The sequence below is a fragment of the Megascapheus bottae genome, chromosome 12, assembly GCF_031878675.1.
Source record: "Megascapheus bottae isolate mThoBot1 chromosome 12, mThoBot2.hap1, whole genome shotgun sequence".
NCBI classification, from domain to species: domain Eukaryota; kingdom Metazoa; phylum Chordata; class Mammalia; order Rodentia; family Geomyidae; genus Megascapheus; species Megascapheus bottae.
Window position 1 is genome coordinate 56,977,202 of NC_143520.1, and position 12,229 is coordinate 56,989,430.

Below are 12,229 nucleotides of genomic sequence, written 5' to 3' on the forward strand. Positions count from 1 at the left end.
GGTAGGGTGGCAGTCTTGAGCTGAAGAGCCAAGGGACAGCACCCAGGCCAAGTTCAAGCCCCATGACCCACAAAAAGAAAAGAAAAATTCAGTAATTACCCCTTGCAATTGCATTTCAGATAGCCAAGTCACTTTCCTATCTGTTGGCCAAATATATTTCAGAACTTAGATTCTGTAGTCTCTTCTATCACGCAGAAAAAACAAATATTTTAATTTTGTGCATTTAGTTTCTAATTCGTGTGTGTGTGTGTGTGTGTGTGTATGTGCACGCTTGCGCGTAAAAGACTGGGAGGTAAGAGTCTCAGGTCTTTTCTTCTTTTTTTTATTTTATTTTTTATTTATTTATTTTTTAAATTTTTTAAATTGTAATTAGTAAAAGGGTTACATGATATTTGCCAGATAGAAGGTGCATTAATTCGCATAGATTGATATATATTTTTTTTTTTGTGGGTCATGGGGCTTGAACTCGGCCTGGGTGCTGGCCCTACCTTGAGCCGAGTCCCACTTCTCTTTTTCTAGAGGTTAATTGGAGATGGCTCAGGTCCTTCTGTGCCCGGGCTAGCTCACAGCCTCCTGAGCCACTGCTCCCAGCTAGGGGAGGTAGTCCTGCATCTTGTGCTGGCTCCGAACCGCAATCCTCAGATCTCAGCTTCCTGAGTAGGCAGGATTACAGGCGTGAGCCACTGGCTTGGGACCCTTTTGATCTTTGATTTTTTTGCTCACCCCAGTGGGCAACGCATCAGAATCTGTAGTCTTTGATGAACTACAAGTCCCAGAGAGCAACGCGCCGCTTTCTAAGGCGAGGAAGAGCCAGAATCAGGCGCCTCGCTGCATGATGGAAATGCTAGTCATTTGTACAAATGGACAAGGCAACCTTAGTGGTTTTTAATTATTCAGAAAGCCAAATGAAATGCTCCCCTATCGGGAGAGGACACAGGAACAAGCAGTAGCTGAATTTCCGTGGAGGAAAGACCTGGCTTCTCCTGGAGAGATCACTGCTCCGAACCCAGCCTTCCGCTCAAGTTTTCCCAGGAGTCTCCTTTCTTTTGCGTCATCTCTGTTCCGTCTTCTCATTGGTTAGTGGGCGGTAACGGCGCCTGCGCATCACATATCTTTGAGGGTCATGGGCAGACGCCATTTTGGTCCTATAGAGGTGCTTCTGGGAGGTTGAGCACCTATCCACTCCCTACGCTGCTTCCCAGGTACGACCTTCTCTACTCCGGCTTTCTCGTAGAGCCGGTTGCCTTTGTTGCGGCTGTTTTCCGGTTCTCGGCACCGTCTGAGCTCTCCGGCCCGGCGGGAGTTGTCGGAGCGCCGGGTCGCCGTGTCAAGGGTCACACGGTCGGGAAGGACGTGACGGGGGCGGCGCGGGGCGCGGACACTCCCCGCCGAGAGCCCGCCCGCCATGGACTCGGAGTACTACCGCGGCGACCAGTCAGGTGCGTCGGGGACGCGGCGGCGGCGCGGCCGGGAGAGGCTGGCCTGGCTCCCCTGGGGTCTGGCCGCGGGCGGGGGCCGCGGTGGGGGCCGCGCGGGCGGGGCCGCCCCCTCCACTCCCCCCTCCCCCTGGCCGCGGGAAGCTGGAGCCCCGCCCCTGAGGCGAGTCCCGGGGCCGGCGCGGGCTTCGCGGTCAGCCGGGCTTCTGCCCACTTCGGGAAGCCGCTTCCGTATTTGAAGTATTTCAAGCACCCGGCGCGCGCGCCGCGCTGGAGGAGGTATTTCTGGGTAAGGGGTTTTTCCGGACTCGAGTGTCCCGAGCATCCGAAGCAAGTGTTTGGCGGGAGCCGGCGATCCTGCCCTAGATACTTGACTCCGAGCGTGGGCTAATCGTCCCTGCAACGCGGGCTTCCTAGGAAGCAAATGCAGGACCCTTGTTGGAGTTGCACGTAAGCTAGAGTGAAGAGTGCATCTTCCCTTTTTCTCCTCACCCACGTTTTGTGCCTTTTCATGTAGTCATCATGGACCTCCTCATGTTAGGAAAACAGGATATCATTGCGTTTCCTTAGTGTAACATCTCGCCCTTCTTTACCAAAAGTGGCTTTAAACGTAAAGCTCCATTGAAATCTGAGTTCGGTATGTATCTTTGTTCATGACAGCGAGTAATAACCACGGCAGATGCTTTGTGAATGTGCACTGTTTCACTTAGAAGTTATTCACAAGTTTTATCAATTTCTTTGTGTTTTAAAAGAACATATAGTGCATTGATTGCATTAAAGAAGTAACAAAAATGGCGATAATAAACCAGGCATTGGTGGCTCATGCCTTTTAATCCAAGCTACTGAGGAGGCTGAGACCTGAGGATCCTGGTTCGAAGCCAACCTCGGGCATGATGAGACTCCAATTAACCACCCAAAACCAGAACTGGTACTGTGCGCCCAGGGCCAGAGTTCAAGTGCCACCACCAACAAAAAAACTGAGCAGCTTTTAGACAACCCTTCCTAATTTTTTTTTCCCCAGTAAGTGTCACTTTATGTGCTCTGAGCCACAGAGACATTGTGCTTTTGTGTGTGTGTGTGTGTGTGTGTGTGTGTGTGTGTGTGTGTGTGTGTTGGTCGTGGGCTTGAACTCCGGACCTGGGTGCTGTCCCTAAGCTCTTTAGCTCAAGGCTAGTTCTCTACCACCTTGAGCCACAGCGCACTTCCGATTCCCCGCTGGTTAATTGGAGATAGAGTCTCACAGATTTTTATGCCCTGGCTGGCTTTGTACCAAGATCTCTGCCTCCTGAGTAGCTAGGATTACAGGCCTGAGCCACCACACCCTAGAAGTTCTTTTTTTTTTTTTTTTTTAAATAGTTGGTTGTGTGGCTTGAACTCAGGGCCTGGAGGTCGTCCCTGAGCCCTTTTGCCCAAGGCTAATGGTCTACCATTTAGAGCCACAGGTCCACTTCCCATTTTTCTGGTAATTAGTTGGAAATAAGAGTCTCACTGATTTTTCTGCCCAGGCTGTCTGAACCACAATCCTCAGGTCTTTGCTGATGACTCTTGATTTTTGAATGAATATTGCTGTTCCATCACTCATTTTGCTTTTTTAATGGTAGTAACTTGAGGTCTTACTTTGTGTGTGTGTGTGGGTCATGGAGCTTGAACTCTGCCATGGCGCTACTGCTCTACTCTCAAGCCAAGCCCCACTTCCCTTTTTCTAGAGGTTAATTGGCACTAAGAGTCTCAGGTTCTCTTGTGCCTGGGCTGGCTTTGAACCTTGATCTCAAGTCTCCTGAGTAGGTAGGATTATAGGCATGAGCTACTGAGCTCTTACTATTTTTGATAGCTGTATATCTCATCCATCCTACAGCATAAGTGGCTTTTGTGCTTTGTTTTTCAGCAGATGATGGTGGTGCTACTCCAGTACAGGATGAGCGAGATTCAGGATCAGACGGTGAGGATGATGTAAATGAGCAGCCTTCTGGATCAGACACTGGAAGTGTAGAAAGACATTCAGAGGTATCAGCTAAACAACTTCTTTGGGGAAGGCTATTCCTTTGTATTTCTGTGAAGCCTTTTATTTAGGAGTAGTAGACACTCTACCATACAGGGTTTATTTAGCCTTTTATTCCTTGGAGTAACTGAATATAAATTCGCAGAAAACTTTTTTTTTTTTTTGGCCAGTCCTGGGTTTAAGCTCAGGTCCTAAGCACTGCCTTGGACTTTCTCAAGGGCAGAGCTCTACCACTTGAGCCTCAGCACCACTTCTGGCTTTTTTCTATGTATGTGGTACCGAGGAATCAAACCCGGGTCATCATGCATGCTAGGCAAGCACTCTACCACTAGGCCAAATTCCCAGCCCTACTTTTTTTTTTTTTTTTTTAAATAAACACGGTTCTGGTTACTGATGAAATCAATGGAGTAAGTTTCATTGGGATGAATTTCAAATGTCAGGCAGTTTCAAACTGAAAATATGTATTCAGAAAAATAAACCAGTCCTTCTGAAATTCCTTGTATAAAATGACATAGGGATGTGGAGGTACAGTTCAATGGGATTGAGTGCGTATTTGGCATGCTCAAAGTCTTAAATTAGGTCCTTCCCCACTCCCCCCAAAGTTGAAAATGTTTTGTTTCTTTTGTTGTTCCCCCCCCCCCCCCAAGGCCTGGGCACTGTCCTTGGGCTTTTCAAGGCTAGCACTATACCATTTGAGCCACAGTACCACTTCCAGCTTTTTCTGTGTACATGGTACCAAGCAATCAAACCCCCATAGCTTTGTGCATGCTAGACAAGCACTCTACCAGTAGGCCACATCCACGGCCCATCTAGATTCCTTATAATAGCTAATACAATAAAAATAGTTGTAGTATTATGTTGTGTAAGGGCAGATAACTTAAGTTTATAGTACATATCAGCAACATGTAGCATTGATTTCAAATATTTTTCAGTTTGCGTTGTGTGGTTGGTTGAATGTTTATTCACCGATTCCCTAGTTGTTGATATTTAGACATCAAAGTCTCTATTTTTTCCCCCCATTCTGGCTATACCTGGCTGTTAAACTTCTGTGACCCTTTGATTGTGGTTCCAACAATGTGCTTGGGCAAAAATTGTCTTCAAACTTATTCCCAAATTCTGTATGTTTCAATAACATTTTAACCCTAGATATCTCCTGTTAGCTGTTTCATTTCCTCATTTTGGTCCTGCATACTAGCTGGTCTATAGTTTAGATTGTATCTTGATTCTCTTCCCCTAGTGCTTTCTACTACAGTTTCTCCAAATCTGGTTGCAAATGAAGTCAGTTTCTTTGGGGAGAGATTTGAGGCTATTTGGTTTATGGCCTTCATTTTTTCCAGGCAAAAATCTATGAGCTAGGGCTCTGGAGATGATGACAGGGCAAGGGCAGGCTTCTCCTTGAATGGTACCCGGGCTGCAGAAGTGTTCTCAGTGGGAGGTAGGAAAAAGGTAGCAGCCACTCTCCTGGCAAGTTCTTATGAGCTGGGGCATGTGTGATGAGAGTCTCAGTTTTGTCACTGGGCTTCACTTAAGGTGCGGCCACCTTCTAGACAGAAGATGGAGAGTCCTGTGTCTGAAGTGTGCTTGCCCTGGACCTTAGTTTTTAGTAGTAGCATCTGAGCCAGTCCTCTCCCTGGGAAGAAAGCCCTCTCACTGGGAGAAAGGAGAAAGGGAGGCTTTATATTTTTGGTTGTGGTAATAGAGTGAAGTTGGAAGAAGAGGGTGATATTGGTTCAGATACCAGAGATTAGACAGTTGCTGAAATTTTTTTTTTTTTGGTCAGTTGTGGGGTTTGAACTCTGGGCCTGGGCACTGTCCCTGCGCTCTTCAGCTCAAGGCTACTGCCCTACCTTTTGAGCCACAGCCCCACTTCCCATTTTCTAGTGGTTAATTGGAGGTAAGAGTCTCACCAATTTTAGTGCCTGGGCTGGCTTTGAACCTTGGTCCTCAGATCTCATTCTCTTGAGTAGCTAGGATTATAGGCGTGAGCCACCGTGCCTGGCTCCCTTTGCTGAATTTTCACAAATGTTGTTTCTTTGCTCTTTACACTTAGGCTCATTTCCAGGAGGTTTTAAATGATTGGTTTTATTTTATTTTATTTTTTTTTGCTAGTCCTGGGCTTGAGCTCAGGGCCTGAACACTGTCCTTGGACTTTCTCAAGGCTAGAGCTCTGCCACTTGAGCCTCAGCACCACTTCCGGCTTTTTTCTATGTATGTGGTACCAAGGAATCGAACCCGGGTCTTCATGCATGCTAGGCAAGCACTTTAACCACTAGGCCAAACTCCCGGCCCAAATGATTGGTTTTAAAAATGATTTCTCATTGGTTTCACAGGGGAGTAGGTTAGCAGAGCTTCTGATGTTAATAGTGTCACAAGCCCTGATTTGCCTTAATTTTTATCTTTACTGATTGGATAAGCCTTTCCATATTCCTCCATTCAAAAACAGAGGTATCCAGTATGTTTTACCATAATCTCCACCCAATCCTTTGGTTTCTTTTCCTTGAATATCTCTGTATTGAATGAATAAGGTTTCCAAGGCCTGTCTACAGGCCAGCCCTGCACATGGAGTAGCCTTATATTGCTTTCCTCTTATCAGGAGATCTTGCAAGGCCAACTGTGGATGTTGGTGCATACTGTACATAGGATATTTGGCGTTTTGGTTCCCTATGCATTCATTAAAAAAATGCATTTGAGCCATCCCCTATCACTGACAAGCTACATATGGTCCCTTATATATTTTTTTTATAATTTTTTTAATTGTAATTAATAAAAGGGTTACATGATATTTGCCAAATAGAAGGTGCATTAATTCACATACATTGATACCCTTTCACATGTCTTGGTCCCTTATATTTCCGAATGCCCCCTTGAGGAGGAGCTAGATCAAAGCTTGGATTCAGGAACCTGACAAAGACAAAATGAGTGTGGTAAGCATTAGAAAGGAAATAGTAAATACTATTAATCAGTAGACATGAGTGATTATAACATAAACATTAGAAGACAGTGTAGTTTTGAAATTGTCGGAATATTTAATGACAAGAACACATCTTGTTACTTGACAAATACAAGCTATTAAAGTATAACTTCAGGAATCATGGATGATGCTTTGTGATAAAGTGCTTCCTTGATGTGTTTAGTATACTTAAGACCCTAGGTTCAGTTCCCATCTACAAAAATTTGCAGTTCCAGATTTTAATTTCATTATTAAAAAAAATTTCACATAAAAAGACTGAAAAGACTGAAAAGATATTCTTTGTACTGAAATGTACATGATGGTGATCTTTGGGTGGTATGATTAAAATTTATCTTTTTTTTTTCTGTAGTACACTGTGGCAGATAATACTTTCAGGAAACTAAGTCGCATATAGTATTAATGAGGTTGGGACCATAATATTAAAAAATATCACCTTATTTCTTTATTTATTCATTGAGTTACTGGGATTTGAATTCAGGTAGATACTCTGCCATTTGAGCCACTCTGCTAGTCCTGAAATAAGATTTAGAAGTAATGTCCTAGCTGAGTACTGATGGCTCATGCCTATAATTCTGGCTACTAGGAGACCAAGATCTGAGGATCTTAGTATGACCTCATGTGAAAACAGCCCAGGTATGAAAGTCTGTGACACTCTTATTTCCAATTAACTTCCCAAAATCCTGAAGGGGCGCTATGGTCCAAGTGATAGAGCACTAGCCTTAACTAAAAACTTCAGGGACAGTGCCTGTGCTCTGAGTTCAAGCCCTCCTAATGGTACACAACACAAAAATGTCCTTGAGCTTTACCTTTACCTTGGTTTTTTTTTTAATTTTTGTTTTTATAAAAGTATATATAGAAGGGTAAATCAGGTAATAAATACAATCTTTTTTTTTTTTTTTTTTTTTGGTCCATGGTGGGACTTGAACTCTGGGTTTGGGTGTCGTCCTTGAGCTCTTCAGTTCAAGGCTTCCACCCTACCCCTTGAGCCACAGCCCCACTTCCAGTTTTCTGGTGATTAATTGGAGATAAGAGTCTCACAAGCTTTTTGTAGTTCAAAGCCCAGGATGGCTTTGAACCTTGATCCTCAGATCTCAGCCTCCTGAGTAGCTAGGATTACAGGCTGAGCCACTGCGCCCAGCTATTAGTACAATCTTTGAACAATGTTACTCCTTCCCTCTATTTCTCCCAGTTTTTCCCCTCCCTTCCTCACATACACAAGTTGTATAGTTGTTTTTCAGCATAGTGTCTTACTGAGTACCATTGCTGCATTTGTGTACCCTTTTCCCTTCCATTTCCCTTTCCCCTTATTCTCCCAAAGACAGAAATGAATGAACAAAAAGACAAACAAAACAAAACAAAAATAGCAACAGAGAAAAAGCTTCTTGGTATTACTTCCTGGAGTTCATGTCAATTATTATTTTTTTTTTTGCCAGTCCTATGTGTATGGTACCGAGCAATCAAACAAACCTAGGTCTTCGTGCATGCTAGGCAAGCACTCTACCACTAGGCCAAACTCCCGGCCCTGAATTTTTTTTTTTTGTTGTTTGTTTGTTTCTTTGTTTTTTTGTGGGTCATGGGATTTGAACTCTGGGCTCTATCCTTGAACTCTTCAGCTCAAGGCAATTGCCCTGCCCTTGAGCCAAGCCCCACTTCCCATTTTCTTTCTTTCTTTCTTTCTTTTCTTTTTTTTTTTGCGCCAGTCCTAGGGCTTGAACTCAGGGCCTGAGAACTGTCTTTGGGCTTTTTCCCTCAAGGCCAGCATTCTGCCACTTGAGCCACAGCACCATTTCTGGCTTTTTCCCATGCATGTGGTGCCGAAGAATCGAACCTGGGTCTTCGTGCATGCTAGGCAAGCACTCTACCACTAGGCCCCCCACTTCCCATCTTCTAGAGGTTAATTAGAGATAAGAGTCTCAGCTCCTTTTTTGCCTGGGCTGGCTTTGAACCTTGATCCTCAGATTTCAGCCTCCTGAGTAGCTAGGATTACAGGTATGAGCCACTACACCGCCAGGCTCTCAATGAATGTATTATTATTATTATTTTGCTAGTCCGGGCCTTGAATTCAGGGCCTGAGCACTGTTCTTGGGCTTTCTCAAGGCTAGAGCTCTACCACTTGAGCCATAGCACCACTTTTGGCATCAAACCTGGGTGTTTGTGCATGCTAGGCAAGCACTCTACCCCTAGGCCAGACTCCCAGCCTGATTTTTTTTGGCCAATCTTGGGGTTTGAACTCAGGGCTTGCACACTGCCCTTGGGCTTTCTCAAGACTACTGCTTTACTATTTGAGCCACAGCACCACTTCTGGCTTTTCTCTGTATGTGGTAGTAGGGAACAGCACCCAGGTCTTCCTGCATGCTAGGCAAGTACTCTGTCCCTAGACTACCATCTTGGCCTGAGCTTCTGGCCTGAATATTATTATAATTTTATTAAAGAATTTATTAACATTGATTTTTACATCATATGTCAAATGACATGTTTAATAAACAGGTATTCAGGAAGGGAATCTATATACAATCACTGGCACTGAGATTTTAGAACATAATTAAAATTAAGCTAAGGGTTTGTATGTCATAGGTACATATTAATCTATGTAATGAAACATTATGTCTCTAGAGTCACAAATTTTTATGTGTATGTAGTTGTGTTTATATTTTCAATACCATGTCCATAGTATTGGATATGCAAATATTGAGTCCTTGCTCTTGTACTGTTTGGATCTAATAGCACGTATTAAGGATACCATGTGCCTTTTGTTTCTTTGGTCTTGACTTGTCTCATTCAACATGATTCACTCTAGATTCATCCACTTCCCTGCAAATGCCATTATTTTATCCTGTCTGTTGGCTACGTAGAATTCCATTGTGTTAATATATATATATATATATATATATATATATATACACCTCATTTTTTGTATCCATTCATCTGCAGTAGGGCATCTAGATTGTTTCCATCGCCTGGCTATTGTGAATAGTGCAGAGATGAACATAGCTCTGAATATTACTCTTTATGATCACATGCACATAGGCACTGTGCCTTTCTATTTCTCCCCTTAGAGTATCCTCTCTTGACCTCACTGTGTAAATGCCTAGAGTCCTTATTTAGGTGCGTCAATTTTCCTGAAAGTGACGTAATATTCTTTCTTTTTGCTCTCGCTCTCTCTCTCTACCTCCCCCGCCTCTCTCTTTCTTTTTTTCTTTCTTTCAAACCTGGGTCTTTGTGCATGTTAGGCAAGCACTATACCACTAGGCCAAATTCTTGGCCCAATATTATTCTTTCTAATGGCTGTGTAAAATTCCATGTATATAGCTACTGTATTTTTTGGACCCACTAACTGTTGTGAGGCATCTGGGCTATTCCCATAACTTGGCTAATGTGAATAAGGTAGCAGTAAACATGGATGTGCAAGTGTTTTTATGGTGTCCTGGCTTGTGCGGTCTGGGTAGATGTATAGGAGTGGTATGGCTGATAATGATCTTAGGGAGATCTAGGTTTTGTTTTTTGAGGAACCTCCAGACTGCTGTCCAACACTAGTTTACATACCCACCAACATTACCATAGGGTTCCTTTTCCCTGACATTCCCGGCAACATTTTTTTTTTTTTTTGCTAGTCCTGGGGCTTGAACTTAGGGCCTGAGCACTGTCCTTGGGCTTTTTCAAGGCTAGTGCTCTACCACTTGAACCACAGTTCTCCTTCTGGCTTTTTCTATACATATGGTACAGAGAAATCGAACCTGGATTTTCGTGCATGCCAGGCAAGCACTCTACCACTAGGCCAAACTCCCGGCCCCTCCAACCAACACTGTTGTTCAAATTTAAAATGTTGGCTAATCTAAATAGAGTGAGATGGAATCTTAGAGTTGTTTTATTTTCATTTCCTTTTTGGCCAGAGATGATAAGCATTTCCTTGTTTCTTTGCCATTCTTGATTCTTCTTCCGAGAAGTCTCTCTCCTTAGCTTCCTTGTCCATTTAGTAATTAGTTTATTATCTTTGGAAGTGGTTACTTTCTTGAGCTCCTTGTATATTTTGAATATTAGGCCTTGAGTGGATGTATTGCTTGTGAAAGATCTGCCTTTCCTAGTTTAATAATTATGTTTTTTGCTGTACATACCTTTTTTATTTTGATGTAATCCTATTTGTCAAGTGTCTCTCTTATTTGCTGTGCCTCTTGGACTCATTTCAGAAAGTTTGTTTCTCCTAATTTCTCTTTTAGTAATTTCAAAATTGCAGGTCTGACATCGAGGTCTTTCATCCACTTTGAGTTGATATTTATGCACGGTGACAAACAAGGATCCACTTTTAGTTTTCTGTATATGAATGCCTAGTTTTCCCCAACACTGATTATTTTAAAAATTTGTATGTAAAAGTGTAGTAATAGGCTTGATTTGATGTTTTAAGTGGTTGTTGGAGGGCGATATGGGATTTGAACTCAGGTGAGGTCCTTGTGCCTTCTAGGCTTAGCTATGCCTCCAGCTCTGGTGCTTTGTTTTTATTTGATTTTATTTTGCTTTTGTCAGGCATGGGATTTGAACTCAGGGCCTGGGCACTCTCCTTGAACTTTTTAAAAAAGCTCAAGGCTATGCTCAGCCACTTTGGGCCACAGCATCATTCCTCCTAGTGCTTGTTTATAATGTTACATCGTTTTGGTTCCTGGGTTTTGCAAGCGTGTTTATCCACTGGAGAGAGCACTTGGAGTACTCACTCTGCTGGAGCAGAGCTGAGAAGGGGAGAATTGGCCAGTCTTTTGAATAGCTATCACTGAGTATGCCAGCTTTTTAGGGAAGCAGTTTGAGTACCGCTTGGAAAGGGTGGTCCATGAGTGTGACATAGTTTTGACTAGTTGTGTGAGCCACAGGTGACTGATTTCTGTGATGTTATGTCTAAGTTTGTTGTCCTGCTGGAGTCTATTGACTAGCACTTTTTTCTTTTTTGTGATAGTAGAATTTGAACTCAGTTCTTGAACTTGTTAGACAAAGTATTCTACCACTTAAGATCCACCTCCCACCTTTTTTGTATTGATTTTGAGGCAGGGTCTCCTTTTTTCCTTGACAGCCTGAACTGTGATCCTTCTACTTGTGTCTCCCCATATTGCTCATACTAGCCACTGGTTAGGATGGAGTTTCGTGAAATTCCTTTGCCTAGGCTGGCCACAAACCACAAGCCTCATCTTCTTCTCAGCTGGTCCTGTAGGACTTTTGTTACTGCAGTGACTATTCCTCCAGTGTGCCATACATAATTAAAAAAAAAAATCCATATTTTTTTCAGAGGCTCCTTAGTATTGGTGGAAATTCATTGTTACACAATCATTATCATATGTAATGTCCTCATAATGGTTGCTTGTTTTGCCTGTGTCCTGAGATTTGGGGTAGAGGTAGGAGAGAAGTTTTGGGATGACTGCCAGTTTCTAGCAAGTCCCTTTTTGGGGAGTATTTCTGTGTTGACTGTGCTCTGCATGTAACAAATAGCGTCCTTGGAAATCATTTCTTTGGGGAATTTAAATAAAGTTGAGGTTTTTGACACTGAAATTAAGCATGGTTCTGACAGACTTAACTCTCTGAGCTGCCTTGGTTCTTGCCTTTAGTCATACATTCGTCTGAGAAGATGATTCTTTTTTTCTGGATATAGGCAAAGAGAATTCTTATTTGCAGCTAAAATAAACTGAGTCAAACATGAATATAATTATATAAGAGTTGTGTTGACCAGGAGTTTGGCCTAATGATAGCGTGCTTGTCTAGCATGCACGAAGACCTAGGTTCAGTTCCCTGGTACCACATACATAGAAAAAGCTGGAAATGGTGCTGTGGCTCAAATGGTAGAGCTCT

At 43.1% G+C, this 12,229-nt stretch overlaps 1 protein-coding gene across 5 annotated transcripts in view; it reads left to right on the forward strand.

Moving 5' to 3' along the window:
- The first annotated feature begins 1,122 nt into the window (after positions 1-1,122).
- The window catches only part of Iws1 (interacts with SUPT6H, CTD assembly factor 1), a 42,222-nt gene continuing 31,115 nt past the window's right edge, over positions 1,123-12,229 (forward strand). Inside the window, exons 1-2 of one of the 5 annotated variants that reach the window (XM_090343032.1) lie at positions 1,123-1,439; positions 3,322-3,440. In XM_090343032.1, coding sequence (XP_090199158.1) covers positions 1,406-1,439; positions 3,322-3,440 — 153 coding nt within the window. In that variant the 5' untranslated portion in view covers positions 1,123-1,405. Of the gene's footprint in view, positions 1,440-3,321; positions 3,441-12,229 lie in introns of those variants that run through there. The other 4 variants (XM_090343028.1, XM_090343029.1, XM_090343030.1 and 1 more) reach the window with 4 other exon arrangements.